The 18,373-nt window shown below is 45.4% G+C and overlaps 3 protein-coding genes across 3 annotated transcripts in view; 2 read left to right on the forward strand and 1 right to left on the reverse strand.

Annotated features, from left to right (window-relative positions):
• Positions 1–175, reverse strand: part of NCBP1 (nuclear cap binding protein subunit 1) — a 32,776-nt gene extending 32,601 nt beyond the window's left edge. Inside the window, exon 1 of the mRNA XM_085214025.1 lies at positions 1–175. Coding sequence (XP_085070151.1) covers positions 1–43 — 43 coding nt within the window. The 5' untranslated portion in view covers positions 44–175.
• TSTD2 (thiosulfate sulfurtransferase like domain containing 2) overlaps positions 161–18,373 on the forward strand; it is a 26,377-nt gene continuing 8,164 nt past the window's right edge. The window contains exons 1-7 of the mRNA XM_085214026.1: positions 161–320; positions 388–671; positions 2,221–2,329; positions 5,756–5,881; positions 14,947–15,052; positions 17,268–17,386; positions 18,035–18,193. Of these exons, the coding sequence (XP_085070152.1) occupies positions 216–320; positions 388–671; positions 2,221–2,329; positions 5,756–5,881; positions 14,947–15,052; positions 17,268–17,386; positions 18,035–18,193 (1,008 nt within the window). The 5' untranslated portion in view covers positions 161–215. The remainder of the gene's footprint in view (positions 321–387; positions 672–2,220; positions 2,330–5,755; positions 5,882–14,946; positions 15,053–17,267; positions 17,387–18,034; positions 18,194–18,373) is intronic.
• LOC146542405 (uncharacterized) lies at positions 7,268–9,954 on the forward strand. Its single transcript, XM_085214027.1, has one exon. The coding sequence runs from the start codon at positions 7,268–7,270 to the stop codon at positions 8,441–8,443; it is 1,176 nt and encodes a 391-aa protein (XP_085070153.1). The 3' UTR covers positions 8,444–9,954.

Genomic DNA, 18,373 nt, shown 5'->3' on the forward strand with positions numbered 1-18,373 from the left:
CATCGCTGTCATCGCTATCGTCGCTGTGCCGCCGCCGCGACATGGCGCCGAGCGAGAAGCGAGTGGCGAGAAGCGAGAACTGGGCCGCGCCGCGCCGCGCCGCGCGGGACTAAGACAACCGCGCTCCTTCCCCGCCCACTTCCAGCGGCTTGGCCTCCACTTCCGGTTCCGCTTTCTGTCGGGCAGCACTTCCGGGGTGGGGCCAGCGGCGGGAGATGGCGCCGGGTGAGGCGCAGCCCGGGCCGGGGGCCGTTCCTCGGGGCGGTGCTGGGCCTCAGGCGGCCGCCGCTAGGAAGCAACGCGCTTCCGCCCGCAGGAAGGTACGTAGGGGGCGGGCACGGGGCGACGCGCCACCATCGCCCGCGGTAACGGCCGGCTGTCTTGCAGGCGTTCTCCTTGTTCGTCAAGGCGAAAGAGGTGCCGGCCGCCTGTCCGAGCGGCGGAGCGGCCGTATGGTGGAGGTGCTGCCGGCAGACGTTCCGCGAACGCCGTGGCATCCACCGGCACGTCGGTACGCAGCATGGAGGGGACGTCGAACGGCAGGCGACCGGGCCCGGGCCCGGGCCCGTCGTCGGGGCGGTGTCTGCTGAGCGGGTGGCAGGACGGGACTGCGGAGAGCTCTGCGAGGCGCTGCCCGACACCAGCGGCCTCCGCCGTGAGGAGCTGACCAGGTAAGGCCGGGCACCTGCCGGTACCACCTTTCTTTAGGAGTGATGGCTCTCTGGAGGAGGCCACAAAACGATCAGAGGACTGAAGCACCTTCCCTACGAAGACAGGCTGAGGGAGCTGGGCTTGTTCAACCTGGAGAAAAGAAGGCTGCGGGGTGACCTCCCTGCAACCTTCAGTACCTAAAGGGAGCCTACAGACAGAAGGGGAGTCAGGTCTTGGAAAGGGGAGATAACAGCAGGACAAGGGGAATGGTTTGAAGTTGAGGGAGGGAAGATTTAGGTTGGATGTTAGGGGGAAGTTCTTTCCTATGAGAGTGGTGAGGTGCTGGAACAGCTGCCCAGAGAGGTTGTGCACCGTCCCTGGAGGTGTTCAAGGCCAGATTGGATGGGGCCCTGGGCAGCCTGGTCTAGTATGAAATGTGGAGGTTGGTGGCCCTGCATGTGGCAGGGAATTGGAGATTCATGATCCTTGAGGTCCCTTCCAACCTCGGCCACTCTATGATTCTGTGATGCTCAGCCCGCAGTTTGCTGGCAGCCCTCGAGGCTCCTAGGTGCCTTCATAGAATTACAGAAACACCAAGGTTGGAAAAGACCTTCAAGATCATCCAGTCCCACCATCTACCTATCACCAATAGTACTCACTAATCCATTTCCCTCAGCACAGAATTTAAATGTTTCTCGAACACCTCCAGGGTCAGTGACTCCACCACCTCCATCAGCAGCCCATTCCTTCTTTCCTTTCTTGCTTCCTTGAATCAGGAGTTGTAGACTTTCCAGGAGACGGTTGGTTTATTTGAACTCTCTTGAATCCCATGATTCCTGATGCTGAAATGATATTTCCTTTTTCGACGGAAGCTCTGGAGAAGCAGGCTGTCAGAGTGGTATGCCTTGCTGAAACTGTTCTGTGCTATTTGAAATCTGGGGTTTGTGAAGGAGAGCAGCAGTAGGAAGCAGAACAGCACTGTTTGCTCTGTGTATGAGTATGCACTCTTGCCTTCCATTTTTTTACAGGAATCTGAAAATATGTTCAGTTTTTTTGGTATATTTGTGACTCTGTTGTTAGTCAACATAAATACATGACCTGCAAGTTTTCAAATAGAATGCATGGAGTTGCAATGAGACATTCAATTCAAAAATCTAACCATGTCAGACAGTTATGAGCTCCTTCTTAGCGCAGAGAAATATCTCTCTCTTCACAGTCACACTTTATATACGCCATCACTTTTTGGCAGTTTGCACAGTTGTGAGCAGCTGTTTTCAAGGAGGAAGCACAGGAGTAAAATTTCATCATAAATCTCTGATGAGCACTTTGAGAGCTCATCAAGAATTGCAGACACTGCCATTGAACAAGTTTGATACGCCAGTTTCACAAAAGCAAGCTCACGTATTCCACTAGTCTTATGTCTTGCTACTCTTTTTTATGCTTTAACAACAACAACAACAAAGGAGAAAATCACCTGCTTTTTAAAGGGTTAATGTTAGTAATGTATTTTTGTGCTTTCAACTCTAACATCCTTTTCCTATTTGTTCATCTTTGCTATGTTCTGGGCAGCAAGGTGGGAGAAGTACTTCTTTATTACTGCTACTGTGAGGTGAAGGATCCAGAGAAACTCTGTGCTTGGCAGAAGGCTCTGTGCCAGCATCTGCATCTCACTGGCAAGGTAAGGTTTTACACAACGGTCACGTTCCTTACAGAAAAGCATGCTCTTTGTTTGCTCCAGAATGATGTGGCTTGTGAGACAGCAAGTGTTTTACACCACAAGGTGCTAGTCTGTTACAATTTTTTTGAGAAAGGGACTCTACTCTGTAAAGTATCATTTAGAACACAAGTGCAGCACAGCATACCCTGAAGGCCAAGCTGGATGTGCAGCACACGCAGATTGGGGTCTGCTAGGTGTGTTGCTGCCAAGTGTAGTGGTTAAGGTCATGGCACCAAGTTGTAATTCAGAATTGTCAAGAATGAGAAGAGAACAACTACTGGCAGCTTTGGTCACACCACACCATAGCAGTGCTTGTTCTTGCATGTTATCTTTGTTTATTTTGAATCATGAGAACAACTTTTCCGTGTTGTGAGAACAGCCTTTCGCATAATGTGAGCGGATACAAGCTGAAGGACAGGAAGCTTGCATAAATGTAAGCTCAAGTACAAAATGTGGAGGCCGTGAAACTTGTGGTCAAATGAAGATAAGAAAGTAGAATAGAGATGTCCTGTTGTTGAAGGTAAGATGGCAAAGCAGATACCTCAGCTCAATGTAACATCATTCACAACCTGTTTGGTCTACCCCCCCCTTAAAATGTTGGAAATGTACAGCAAGAATGACTATTTGGCTTCATCTCACGGCCACCAGAGGTGTTAATTACTTATTGGAATTTTATAGAATCATAGAATGGCCTGGATTGAAAAGGCGCAGCTGTATGCAGGTCACCAACCAGCAGCCCAGGTTGCCCAGAGCCACATCCAACCTGGCCTTGAATGCCTGCAGGGATGGGGCATCCACAGCGTCCTTGGGCAACCTGTTACAGTGCCTCACCACCCTCTGGCTGAAAAACTTCCTCCTAATATCCAACCTAAACCTTCCCATTCCCCCTTGTCCTATCACTCTCACACAGCGATTCCCCCTCCTGTCCATACGCTCCCTTCAAGTACTGGAAGGCCACAATGAGGTCTCCCTGCAGCCTTCTCTTCTCCAAGCTAGACAAGCCCAGCTCTTCATACAGAGGTGCTTTAGCCCTCTGATCATCTTAGTGGCCCTCCTCAGGACCCGCTCCAAGAGTTCCACATCTTTCTTGTGGTGGAGGCGCCAGGACTGGATGCGGCATTCCAGATGGGGCCTCACAAGAGCTGAGTGGGGGGGGATTTCTGCTCATGTCCTTGAAATGTAATGAATATGTATACACTATACCCTTAAATATAGAGTCTCTGCCTCTCCCAGTGTACATGTTGGTGGAGTGATCCCCCACGCACTCAGTGCTGTAATAAAGGGAATACCCGCTTGACATAACTCTCTGGAATGTCAAGTTACTTTGTCAGTTTTCTCGGCTTCAATTTAATTTCATGGAGAGCACGCCAACAGACCACTTGGTTCATCTAGCTGGCTATTGAAATTTAGGGGCAGAGGCAAATTCTGGGCTCAAAAGCTGGTGTTCCCAAAGGAGGAAAACTTTTTTCGAGAGGGTGACTCAGAACAGGACACTACTTTGATATTTGACTTGTCTTCCTGAATAGCTTTTCTTTCTATGCCAATAGTAGGAGACCAGCCTCTGCACCCTAAGATAAACCGTATTAGGTTCAAGCGCATTACTGCTGCTGGCAGATATCTCTGTCTAATTGGTTTGGATATCTGCAGTGAATATCTGTCCCATTTACTCTTCTTTAAATTTTTTTTTTTTCTTTTTTTTTCCTCTCTAATGTCTCCTGTGTTATTTGTTTCTTTTCTTATTTTTAGTCCTTCACTTCCTGGTATGTTTTTTTTTTTTTAAATTGTGAATGTTCATGTCAGTTCCTTGTGTCTTAGCTACATAGAAATTTTTGTGTGAACAGTGTCTGTATGCTGTAGTGCAGGATGGACTGTAACATCAAAGCGTTTTTTTTTTTTTTTTTTAATCTTCTTACCAAATATCCTATTTTTCTTCTTTTTGTGCTTTCTATTTTTTTCTATTTCTGGGAACAAGAATTTCTCAGGGTATTCTAACTGAGCTATCAGATTTGCATCCCATCTAGCGTTTTTCTCAGAGCTGGTTTAAAACAGAATGGACTCAGTGCTCTGCATTCTACAGACCCAACCTTCCTTACTCAGAAGGAATGAAAAGAAGGCATCTTCCTTATTCTACATCTGCAGAGTCTAGGAGTGAAGTGTCCTGATGCACTAACTTCTTTTCTTTGGCTCATTTTCTTGTCTGATGGTTGGACAGGGGAGGAGGAAGGTGCCCCTTTCTCGTTCCCCTTTCCAAATTGGTTCAGCAGTTGCCTTTTTGAATGCTTTTTTCTCTTGTCTTCAGTCTTTTTTTTTTTTTTTTTTTTTAACTCCTCCTCAGAAGTTTTCATTTGTGTCAGTGGTGTAGGTAAAATGACTCAAGCTGACACTTAGTACTGCATGCTGTATTATGCATTCTCACATTTTTCTTTCAGCTATCTGAGTCATTGAGCACAATCCCACTGCTCTTTCTGAAGCAGAATTTCAGTAGGAATTTGAATGCTGACTGCAGTATTTGCTTGTTAATCATAGAATTGCTCTGGTTGGAGAAGACCTTAAAGATCATGGAGTCCAACCACAGCCCAACCATCCTACCCTAACTCTAACAGCCCTCTGCTAAATCATGTCCTGAGCACCACATCCAAACGGTTTTTAGACACATCCAAACGGTCGGTGACTCAACCACCTCCCTGTGCAGCCCATTGCAGTGCTCAACAACCCCTTCTGTAAAGAAGTGTCTCCTGATACCCAACCTAAACTTACCCTGGTGCAACTTGAGGCCATTTCCCCTCGTCCTGTCAGCTGTCAGCAATGAGAAGAGACCAGCCCTGCTCTGCTGTAAGCACCTTTCAGGTACTGGCAGAGAGCAGTAGGATCTCCCCTCAGCCTTCTCTTCCCCAGCCTGAACATCCCCAGTTCCTTCAGTCTCTCCTTGCAGGCCATATTCTCCAAGCCCTTCCCCACCCTTGTTGTCCTTCTCCGGCCCCGCTGCAGCACCTCTGTGTCCTTTCTGTACTGAGGTGCCCAAAACTGAATGCAGCACTCGAGGTGAGGCCTCACTAGTGCCGAGTACAGGGGCAGGATGACTTCCCTGATCCTGCTCACCACTCCATTCCTGACACCAGCCAGGATGCCGTTGGCCTTCTTGGCCACCTGGCACAGTGCTGGCTCATATTCAGCCCATCAGAACACCAAGGTCCCTCTCCATCAGGCAGCTTTGCAGCCACTCCTCCTCAAGCCTGTAGAGTTGCCAGGGAGAACCCTACCAGTTAACCAGTTATCATTTCTCTGTTTATTGCTCAAACTTACCTCTCTATCAGATTTTGCTCATTTTCACCACAGTCTGTTTCTGCTGGTACTAAGTTGTAGGCCTGTTCTTTTCTTGCCTTCTAGGTACGAGTTGCTTCAGAAGGAATTAATGGAACAGTTGGTGGAAGCAAAGTAGCTACCAATCTCTACATTGAAGTTATGCTTGCTCAGCCTCTGTTCAAAGATATTTTGTTTCGAGATGATTTCAAGGTATGAAAAACTTATTTTCTGCTTGTCATGGTTTTATGTTTTTTGTTTTTGGTTCTCAGTATTCCGCATCAAAATATCATGTAGTGTACTGGGAAAGTGTTAATGCTCCAATTCCAGGCACCTATCCCTATACAGAAGTAATGGGATCTGGCCCTTCCGGGTGGGGCGGTCTCTCACTGCCTGGCAGTGGGTGCTGGAGGTGCTTTCCTGGCCGTTCCAAGCTTTTCAGGTTTGAATTGGTCTCGGGAGCTCTCTGTCTCCTATCTTATTTGATTTATTAGTTTCAATTTCAATCAGATTGTATTATATTGTGTTATCTTGCATTCCGACATCATAGTTAGTAAAATAAGTTTTCCTCCATAGATTGTTGCTGCTGTTTTTGTTTTCCTCCCTTCCTTCCCATTTTGTGGGCTGGGGAGGGGAGGGCAGGGGCCTACCGCCCCCTGTCACGGGCGTAAATTGGTCTCGTTAACTCTGACAGATTTTTGGTGGAGGATGCGGGCAATGCTGCTTTTTAGCTTTTAGAACGAATCTCTCTCTCTGCTCTTACAGAGCTTCGTTAGGGAGCATTATCAGTAGTTTAGGTTTCTGTGCTGGAAAACTTGACCTTGAAAGACTAGGCGTGCTGCCAGTGTTCTGGGATATTTGTAAACTTTGAGCACTGCTCAGTCTGGGTAGTGCCTTTTTCTTTTTTTTTTTTCTTTTTGCCTCCTTCCTCTTGTCAGTTTCAATTCATTAACCCCTTTTTAATAGACACCAGCAATGAACCCATTTTTCATCGTGAGGGTGTTGAGTAAAGGCTTACAAGCTGTCATGTTATTCTCAACCTATTGGCAAATTATCAAGGCCATAATTACTTGTTGTGGAATTATGTTCATATATAACTACCTAAGGGAATTGACGGAGACACCTGCATGGTACCTGTATGCAATGTGGTATGGTCTGAATTTTGACATTCACATCCCAGATGGAATGGCTAATTTTACGAACAGCACAATGTTCAGACTGGTCTCCAGGCTTCCTTATCAGTTTGTCAGACGGTTTTCGAATCTCGACTTAATACTCATGTTGGGGTGCGTGCTATTGCTTTCCTGGATTATATTCCTTTACAAAGGGAAGGAGTCTCCTCCAGAACCAGAGAATGCTGACTGGCAGGGAATATAGAGAGGTTTAGGAAAGATCTTAAAAGCAAGGGGACCCGCAGTGTCATGGGACTTTACTCTTGAACACCTGTGGGATCCTGAGAAACTAAGTCAGTATTTGAGTCAGGGACTTATATAACTCTAAGGAGGTACAACTTATTTGGGGTTTGGCTTGTGCTTACTGCGCCCTATATAATACTATTCTGGAGAGAGAGAGAGTTTCCAAGCTGAGGTTCAAGCCAAAATGGAGAATCTCCAAGTCAAATCTGACCAGTTACAAGAGACACCAGTAACAATATCAGTTGCTCCTGTGGAAGGCAAGAAATGGAAACGAGTGTCCACGCGTCTAGAACGGAAAAGAGAAGAAGCGGAGGAGGAGGTGGAGGAAGATCCAGGCGAGGGGCTCTCCTCAGAACCACCACCATCGCGAAAAGCAAAAGGAAAAACTAAGAGACATGCAGAAGACACTGATGATGAGGACATCCTTATTACTACTCGTCGGCCTCTGAAGATGACTGAAATCCAAGGCTCAAGAAAGGAGTTCACACGGGGCCCGAATGAAACTATTGTTTCCTGGTTGTTTCGTTGTTGGGACCACGGGGCCAATAGTTTGTTTCTAGATGGTAATGAAGCTCGCCAACTAGGAGCCATTGCCAGAGACCCAGCTATTGACCGAGGAATTGGTCGATGTTTGGATGAGTCTGCCTCCCTTTGGGAACGAGTGCTAATAGCCGTGAAAGAAAGGTATCGCTTCAAAGATGGCTTGAAGCCTGTGATGAAAAGATGGGATACAGTTGAAAAGGGTATCCAGTATTTGAGGGAAATGGCTGTGGTGGAAATGCTGTTTGACCCTAACTTTGTTCCTAACCACCCACGACAAGACCACGATCCTGAGAGAGTGAGGACGACGCCTGAGATATGGCAGAGACTCATAGCAACAGCACCAGACAGATATGCCGGTACACTACTGTCAGCTAATGACAGATACTGGGAACAAGAGAGAATATCCTTAGTTTTTGAATTGAATCTGACGCTCCAAAACTACGAACAACAGCTACCCCCAACTCACGTTTCCATTGCCGGCATCTCACAAATAACGGACCAACTGAATGAAATGCAGGAGCAAATGTCTCTATTGATTGATCGTGACAAACCTGTGCCAGTATCAGAAACGCCCGGTGAAGATCAGGATAATCAAAAGAGTCTAATGAAGGAGCTGATCAAACTAATGCGAATCCAACTAATTAACGATGATGAACCTCCCTGCTCACGGGCACCATCAAAAATCTCAGCTGCTAAAGGCAACCGCTTTCTGGCTCCAGTGAGGAACAATACATCGCGAATTGCTTTGTGGCGTTACCTACGTGACCATGGAGAAGACATGAGAAAATGGCACGACCAAGCTACTCCTGTACTATGAGCACGGGTGAGAGAATTACAAAGCAGATCAACCACCAGTGCAGTTGCTCCAGTTATCACAGGTAATGAATAGAGGGGCCCTGCCCTCAGCCAGGGGGGGGAAAGGGATAATTGAGTATATTGGACTGTGTGGATTCGATGGCCTGGCACGTCAGAACCACTGAAATATAAGGCACTGGTGGATACTGGTGCACAGTGCACTCTGATGCCCTCGAGTCATGAAGGGACAGAATCAATCCATATTTCCGAGGTGACTGGAGGCTCTCAAGAATTGACTGTGTTAGAGGCCGAGATAAGCCTCACTGGTAAGGATTGGCAAAAACATCCTATTGTAACTGGCCCAGGGGCTCCATGTATACTAGGTATCGATTACCTCAGAAGGGGGCATTTCAAGGATCCTAAGGGGTATCAGTGGGCCTTTGGAATAGCTGCTGTGGACACAGACAACATTAAGCAGCTGTCTGTTTTGCCTGACCTATCAGAAGATCCGTCTGCTGTGGGGTTGCTGCAAGTAAAAGAGCAACAGGTACCGATTGCCACAAAAACGGTGCACAGATGGCAGTACCGCACCAACAGGGATTGCCTGCTCCCCATTCATAAGTTGATTCATCAACTAGAGGGTCAGGGAGTGATCAGCAGAACTCACTCACCCTTTAACAGCCCCATATGGCCAGTACGTAAAGCCAGTGGAGAATGGAGACTGACGGTGGACTACCATGGCCTGAATGAAGTCACACCCCCACTGAGTGCTGCTGTGCCAGACATGTTAGAGCTCCAATATGAACTAGAGTCAAAGGCAGCCAAATGGTATGCCACCACTGACATTGCTAACACCTTCTTTTCCATTCCTTTGGCCGAAGAATGTAGGCCACAGTTTGCTTTCACATGGAGGGGCGTTCAGTATACTTGGAACCGTTTGCCCCAGGGGTGGAAACACAGCCCAACCATTTGCCATGGGTTGATCCAAACTGTATTGGAACGAGGCAGTGCTCCTGAGCACCTGCAGTACATTGATGATATCGTTGTGTGGGGTGATATAGCAGAAGTCGTCTTCATGAAAGGAGAGCGAATAATCCAAATTCTTCTGTGTGCTGGTTTTGCTATTAAGCGGAGCAAAGTGAAAGGACCTGCTCAGGAGATTCAGTTCCTAGGTATAAAGTGGCAAGATGGCCGTCGTCACATCCCAACAGATGTGATTGACAAAATCCCTGCCATGTCTCCACCCACTAGCAAGAGAGAGACACAATCTTTTCTGGGCGCAGTGGGCTTTTGGAGAATGCATGTTCCAAACTACAGCCTCATTGTAAGTCCCCTTTATCATGTGACGCGAATGAAGAATGAGTTTACATGGGGCCCGGAGCAGCAGCAGGCTTTTGAACAGATTAAACAGGAAATAGCCCGTGCCGTGGCCCTAGGGCCAGTACGAACGGGACAGGGTATAAAGAACATCCTCTACACTGCTGCTGGAGAGAAAGGTCCCACTTGGAGTTTGTGGCAAAGAGCCTCAGGAGAGACCCGAGGCCGACCCCTGGGATTCTGGAGTCGAGCCTACAGGGGGTCAGAAGAGGGCTACACTCCAACTGAGAAGGAGATCTGAGCCGCGTATGAGGGGGTTCGGGCTGCTTCTGAAGTAATCGGTACTGAAACGCAGCTCCTTCTGACACCTCGACTGCCAGTGCTGAACTGGATGTTTAAGGAAAAGGTTCCCTCCACCCATCATGCTACTGATGCCACTTGGAGCAAGTGGATTGTGCTGATTACACAACGGAACGGGCACGGATGGGGAATCTCAGCCGTCCAGGAATCCTAGAGGTGATCATGGAGTGGCCTGAAGGTAAAAAGTTTGGAACATCACCAGGAGAAGAAGTAGCACGTGCAAAAGAGGCCCCACCATACAATGAACTACCAGAAAATGAAAAGAAATATGCCCTGTTTACAGATGGATCGTGTCGTATTGTGGGAAAGCATCGCAGATGGAAAGCCGCTGTGTGGAGCCCCACACGACAAGTTGCAGAGACCACTGAAGGAAAAGGAGAATCGAGCCAATTTGCAGAGGTAAAGGCTGTCCAACTGGCCTTGGATGTTGCTGAACGGGAGAGGTGGCCAATGCTTTATCTTTACACTGACTCATGGATGGTGGCAAATGATCTATGGGGGTGGTTACAGCAGTGGGAGCAAAACAACTGGCAAAGAAAGGGTAAACCTATTTGGGCTGCTGAGCTGTGGAAAGATATTGCTGCCCGAATAAAGAATATGGTTGCAAAGGTGCGCCATGTAGATGCTCACGTGCCCAAGAGTCGGGCTACTGAAGAGCAGCAAAATAACCATCAGGTAGACCGTGCTGCCAAGATTGAGGTGGCTCAAATAGACCTGGATTGGCAGAACAAGGGTGAATTATTTCTAGCTCGATGGGCCCATGAGACCTCGGGTCACCAAGGGAGAGATGCAACATATAAATGGGCTAGAGACCGAGGGGTGGACTTAACTATGGACGCTATTGCACAGGTTATTCATGACTGTGAAACATGTGCCATAATCAAACAAGCCAAAAGGATGAAACCACACTGGGGGGAAGGGCGATGGCAAAAGTATAAATATGGGGAGGCATGGCAGGTTGATTATATCACCTTGCCACGATCTCGCAGTGGTAAATGTTATGTGCTTACTATGGTGGAGGCAGCCGCTGGGTGGCTTGAAACCTATGCAGTACCCCACGTTACCGCCCGAAATACCATATTAGGTCTTGAGAAACAAGTCCTATGGCGACATGGCACCCCAGAAAGAATTGAGTCAGATAATGGGACTCATTTTAAAAATTCTCTTGTAAATACTTGGGCCAAAGATCATGGCATTGAGTGGATTTACCATATTCCCTGCCATGCACTAGCCTCTGGTAAAATTGAACGATACAATGGGTTGTTAAAAACTATGCTGAAAGCAATGGGAGGCGGTACATTTAAGCACTGGGAGAAGCATTTGGCAGAAGCCACCTGGTTAGTCAATACCAGAGGATCTATCAGTCGTGATGGTCCTACCCAATCCGGCTCCCTACATACCGTAGACGGAGATAAAGTCCCTGTTGTACATGTAAAGAACATGTTGGGAAAGGCAGTTTGGGTTCTTCCAGCTTCTGGAAAGGGCAACCCTCTCTGTGGAACTGTTTTTGCCCAGGGACCTGTGTCCACTTGGTGGGTGATGCAAAAGAACGGGGATGTTCAATGTGTACCACAGGGAAACTTGATGTTGAGGGAGTGCAGTCAGTAATTCTATGTATATGTATATAGACGTGTGTGTAATGCATTTTAATCATCTTTCGCTTATTCATATATACGTATGTAAATTAAGCATGATGTAGTGATGTAAAATAAGGTGGAATGTCATGGTTTTATGTTTTTTGTTTTTGGTTCTCAGTATTCCGCATCAAAATATCATGTAGTGCACTGGGAGTTCAAGTGTTAATGCTCCAATTCCAGGCACCTATCCCTATACATTACAGAAGCCATGGGATCTGGCCCTTCCGGGTGGGGCGGTCTCTCAGTGCCTGGCAGTGGGTGCTGGAGGTGCTTTCCTGGCCGTTCCAAGCTTTTCAGGTTTGAATCGGTCTCGGGAGCTCTCTGTCTCCTATCTTATTTGATTTATTAGTCTCAATTTCAATCAGATTGTATTTTATTGTGTTATCTTGCATTCTGACATCATAGTTAGTAAAATAAGTTTTCCTCCATAGATTGTTGCTGCTGTTTTTGTTTTCCTCCCTTCCTTCCCATTTTGTGGGCTGGGGAGGGGAGGGCAGGGGCCTACCACCCCCTGTCACGGGTGTAGATTGATCTCGTTAACTCCGTGACACTGCTGTATGGGGCTGCTGAATCACGGCCTGAACCTTTGATTGATCACCTGAGGCGAGCAATGAGTCAGCCACGGGAGCACAGGTGAAGGCAACTCACCTGTGCTGCAGGAAGGGGTGGAGCCTGGCTGCACCTCTCCTAGAGCCATGTAAGAGCTGACTGCCAGTGGGAAAGGATCTCTCTGGAGATCTGCTCCATCAGGAGTTCATCTCACATTCTCTCATTTCTCCAATATAAATTATATTAGCCAAGCTCCTGGATATATATGTATGTATATATACATACATATACATACATATACACGCACACACACCATCTGTATTTCTATTGACTATATGCCATCTGTATACCCATTGATTATACGTCTGCATAGGCATTGTTAATGCAGGACATATTTAAGAAATGAGCACACTGGGTCTTAATAGTATAGTTGATGGGAAAAATTCTGCTCAAACAGGCTTGCTCAGTTATCTTTATTCCCCCCCAAAAATAGACAGAGGAGAGTCTTTGGCTTTCTTTATTCAAATAAAGGGAGAGTCTACTAGGGGTATTTCCCCTTAGGGTCTCAAAGTGTCAACAGCTTCCTTTATATTCCTATCTCCTGACTGTATTGGTCCCTCTTCCTTTCCTCTTTGGCTGAAGTACTTGGAGGTTATAGACTTCCCTGTCTGCCAAATATGTGTTTCCCCTGATACATAACCCCTCCCCCTTTGTGTCATGCATCACAAGTGTAATTATCTCCAACTTAATGGTGCTTAGGGTGGAGAATTCAGTATTAATTAGCCTATTGTGCCTGCACAGTATGTGCAAAGTTCATAAGTTCAAGTTGCTGATCAACCTTTGTAACATAAGCTGTATTTGGTGAGAGTTTACAAAGTAAGTACAGACATCAAGCAAGAGGAATGAGCGAGCTTCTATACAACTTGTGTGCGAGGACACCTGGTCCACAAGACTCTTTTCTCTCAGTACTTCAATGGCTCAGGAGCAGTTCTGCTCTCTCTGTGCTGACCTAAGATAGATGTTCCTAAACTTTGTTTAGAAATCTGCTGGTGCAAACAGCAGTAGCAGTTACTGTAAGCAGTGATGGCATCAGTTGCGAAGTCTTGTGGGCTGCACAGAGGTGAAAGAGGGAATATGCTTCTAATTTGCTGTTCTTCTGCAAGCATTTACTGTCACTTGACTCAAAACCTGGCATCACAATCCATGCCAAGAATTCTCATGGTCCTTGCCTGCTGGTTTAGGTGTTGTGCAGGCTTTGCTGTCCTTACAGGTGCAGTGTCAATTCTGTGAATTGGATGTTTTGTAGGAAACACACACACACACACACACGTATATATATATGGACAGAATCAAGTTTTTCCTCCTTACTGCACTTAGTGCATAACTCTACTTAAGCCTGAACATATATGCTGATTACTGTCTTCAGATGATGGTGGCAGCTATGTGGACCATATGGCTTCCTGGTGGGCTTTTGCTAACCCTTCACTGCATGTAGTTTTACTGAGGGGAAGAAAAGCTGCTTTTGTTTTTACTACTGTTTTTTTTTTCCACACAATTTTACTTGCAGGGAGTACCATTTTATTCCTCTTAAATAACTATTGAAAAGTGTTAGTGAAACTCGTGACTCTCAAATCCCACATAGAACTGCAGTGCTGATTCAGTCTTAGCACTTTGTGTATTGAGTTTGTATGAAACACAGAGGCAAACCTGACCTGTTACTGTGCAGTTGTGAAAACAAAATACAGATGGAACTTTAAATTGGAAATATTTGCAGTCCTGCGTGACCTCTCCGGGCACCAGCACTCATGCATTAGCCCATGGTGGTCTTTTCTGGGTCCTGGTTCCTCTGCATGTCAAATACTCGAGTGAGTATTTCAAGTTCCTGTGCTAAGAGATGGGAACAAATGAGTGAGTGTTGGGCCTGTGGCTATGAAAATACCCAGTGGCCACTGTACTTGCTGCAAACTGATTTCTGTGAGAACTGGCAAAGTGCTACACTGCACTTTCATTAGTGTGTTTATGTGTTTCTAAACCATATTTGAGGCTTGTTCCTACATTTAGATCCTGTCCTCTGTAGAGGGTTGCCTACCAGAAAGGCTTTGTCACGACCTCCAAAGGTTGAGTGTGGCAGGAGGAACCATCTGTATTTTTAAAGGCTTGCACTTGGCTTATCTTCCACACGTCTTTTTCGGTACTGAACCACTGCAGTTCCCTTTGCATGTGTGACAGGAGGCATGCCCATGGTTGCTGTGGAGGTCAGAGGATCAGAAGAGATCTGCAGGCCCAGATGCCTCAAAATGGTCTATCACAATAAGAGATTACTTATTTACCATGTCTGTCAGGGTCAGGAAGCTGGGAGGGGCCTTGACCTTATCACCATAGATGTTAGCAGTGCTGTTTCTAATTAAGAAAGAACAGTTTTCTCAGCCTTATCACTGCTTGCTGACTCCTGCCAGATGGGGCCTGACACACTGGGTGGTCACTGGGACTTGACTGCTGGTGATGGAACTGATCCCTAGCCCTCCAGATCTTGACACGTTCTTTCTCTCAGCCACTGAGACATTTTCAAGTTCTAGTGCGATGTACAAATTAAAATAAGTGGATATTTTTTATCTTCACATCTGGAAACTTTATTGGATTATTCCTGTGTTCTATTTCCTAGAGTAGTGCAGGAGGAGCTCACTGTTTCCCGGATCTTCGAGTTGGAGTATTCAAAGAAATTGTACCACTGGGCATTGATCCTAAAGAAGTCTCTTATAAAGAAACTGGTAAGTCGATTTTGTGAAAAATAAGAGAATCTCACCCAAGAGAGGTAAATGAGAATAAAGTATTATCTGCACAAAGCAACACTTCCTTTTGCATAGTGGCCAGGATACAGGGAAAAAAATACAGAAATTGATCTCTTACTCCTACCAGTAGTCAAAATTTATGGTATAGGGAATTTGCTGGCCCAGGTTTTGGTTTCCTAAGTGTTTGGCTGCTTCAAAGAGCCTAGAATTAACTGTTGTGGTTTTTTTTGTAGCAAACTCTAACAGTTCAAAGAACATCAACCAGTTACCTTATTTTTGGGTAGGTAAGAACTTTCTTTCGTCAGGGAGTATCACTGAACACCTGCTAAAGTCAGTGTAGAGTGAGATTAGTGTCGAACATAGGGAGGATGCTCAATTCCTGAGTACAGTTATTCAGAATATTTTGTAGGTGCTTGTGACTGCTTAGAATTGATAGGTATGAAGAGCTCCAGTGCTTTGATTGTCATTAGCCCGTAGCCCTTTGGATCCAGTGGGTTCTCTTGCTGTGGGCGCAAAGACCTGCCTTTAACTTTTTTTTCTAGGAAGTGCTAGAATCCTGCAGGAGCTCACTCTTGAGTATATATATCATTCCTCATTCAGTAGTGTTGATCTGCCCTTCTTTGTGTTGAAATTAACAGCCACATCCTGTCTGTCACAGCACAGCAGAAACAGCTTCTGAATCAGATCCATGACAGCTCCTGACACAAACGTTTGTTTTCTGCTTCCTATAAATGTTTAGTATGGATTAAGACTGGTAAGAAGTAACTGGCTGGGCGTCTACTCTCAGGACCCTTATGTAGATGGTAATGTGTTGGTAAAATTATTTACGTTTAAGATTAAGAGGTCTAGCTAAGAAGTTACTCAAGAAAAAGAGCATTCCCTTGAACCAAAAGCTAACAGCCCGTGATTGCTGCATTTCTCCATTTCTGAGCTTAAATAACACTGGATATTTCACTCCTATGGGCTATGTCAAGAGCCATCTCTGTCTTATTCACCTCTTGATTACTTGCAATTGTGGCAGCTAACAAGCTCCTGAGTGAGCCTTTCTTGGGAGTCCTTATTAACAATTATTTGTTTGGAATGCATCCCTCCCAGGCATGGATACCTGGCTTTATCAGCACTGGAGTGATTGTTCTTCTTCACCCCGTACTTTTTTTTTCTTTCTTTCTGAAATCGTACACTGTTTGAGTTTCTGTACTCACATCACAGGGAATAGGGGAAGAGAGGGGGTAGCTGCTGTCCAAACTATCTCTCATTTCATAAAGCTCCTCTGATCAATCCTAAATTGTGTTGCTGTGCACATAACAGTGTGCAGCAGTACTACAAATACCAAGTAGCAGAGCAAGTTTGGACTTGTTTTTCCACCAGTATTTTTTGTTGGTGGCAAATTTCTGCACCATCTTTCTGTGACTTCCCCTCTTCCCAGTGTTCTTCTGCATTTTTGGCAGGGTTTTCTTTGTTTGTTTGTTCCCACTTTTTTTTCCCACTTCTAGACAGTTTACAGGATGGGTAAGAGGCTTTTCACGTTCTACCACCATGTTTGTATTTTTCTTTTTCTTTCTTTTTTAATTTTTTTTTTAACTTCTATTTAACAATATTTTGTGAAGATGGTTCCCATCACCTTGATGATTTGCTTGTAGGGTTATTTTTTTATAAAAGGGATTTTAGTGAATGAGGTTTTTTGTTTTCCAGTAAGTTGAGAGTTCTGAGTTCTGAGCAACCTGAAAGCAGAGGAACTGCAAATCCAGGTTACACTTACAGTAGTTTTCCATTTTGATCAACACAGGTGAATTTTAGGTAAAATGTTGCTTCTCTGTAAACTTCAGCACATCTAAATGCAATGGAAGATGAGCCAAGTGAAAGGAAACATATTTTCTTATTTCTTTACAGTTCTTAGAGTTGCTAGGGGGATGTAACAAAGACCGTACAGACAGGAATCTGTCTGCTTTTTCTGTCACGTGGAACAGAAATAACTAGTTTCTTTGGAAAGTATTGCAATTGGAAACTGAACATGGATAGGCTTGTCTGGATGAGTTGAGATGATAACTTTTTAAATTGTCACAGAAAAATTTCTATTTTAGCTTTTAGTTGGAAATCTGAGGACAATCTGAGTCAGTGAGATCATATACAATATTATATTGTGGTTCTGATTCTCAAAACTGCTTTTTTTTTTTTCTTCCTCTTTACCCTGAAGGAATCCATTTAACCCCTCAGGAATTTCACAGAGAAGTAGAACATTATCTGTCTCAGTCCAGTCAAGGACAAAGTGATACCATCTTGCTGGATTGTAGGAACTTCTATGAAAGTAAAATAGTAAGTGTTTGCTTGCTTCTTGCAGTGTGTTACAGATGCTGCAGGGAAGCAGTCCACATCTGGGGGTGTAACTTTACTGGGGAGGACTGGTCACACTAACTGGAATATGTAACAATCTCAGCTTAGCGGCGATGGTTAGATGCAGGCAGTGGAACTCCTAGAATGGAGCCTACCTGGCAGGGTGCTTAAACATCTTGGAGTGTGGAAAAGACAAAGTGGTTCGTAGAACATGAGTACAGAATATTGGACAGTTTGAACTAAAATTAGTGTAATTTGTAGGGATATTTTCCAGCATTTTTGCTTTGCCCCGTATGTAAAAAATGGGGTTGTCCCACCTATTGTATTCCATTTACCAGCTCTTCTGCACTGTTAGAGAAGTAATTCATCCTCTCTCTGGCAGTTGTGTTCTGATTAGATTCCTCGTTTATGCTTGAATGAGAAGAAATATATACAAAATTTTGTTAAAGATTTTAACAGCTATTTTGATGCATAAACGCAGTTGAGGAGCATCCTGAAGCAGGTGTAGAGTTGGGTGTGAGCAGTGACTGGTTAATCTGGTCCCAAAATTAGTTACTTCCTCTAATCTGAGACGTAGACCTTACCATGTAAGAGAGTTTATATTCACATACCTATCTGATGTTGTTTCAGGGACACTTCCAGGGCTGTCTGGCTCCAGATATCAGGAAGTTCAGCTATTTTCCCAGCTATGTTGATGAAAACCTGAAGCTGTTTAAAAACAAGCGTGTCCTGATGTACTGCACAGGAGGCATTCGTTGTGAAAGAGGCTCTGCTTACCTGCGGAGCAAGGTGAGATGCTATTCTGAGTGTGGTAGTGTTGAGAGTTGAGACTGCTTCAAGGGTCCCTGTCGTTTATTTTACTGATAAATGCTTACAAGTATAAGCTGCTTAGTGTGGAGAAATGTTTGTATCACATCTTCTTCACTGTGCCTGTCCAGGACACAGGTGTTATATTGCATCTCAGCACAA

The sequence above is a fragment of the Meleagris gallopavo genome, chromosome Z (genome assembly GCF_905368555.1).
Source record: "Meleagris gallopavo chromosome Z, MGAL_WU_HG_1.1, whole genome shotgun sequence".
Lineage (NCBI taxonomy): Eukaryota > Metazoa > Chordata > Aves > Galliformes > Phasianidae > Meleagris > Meleagris gallopavo.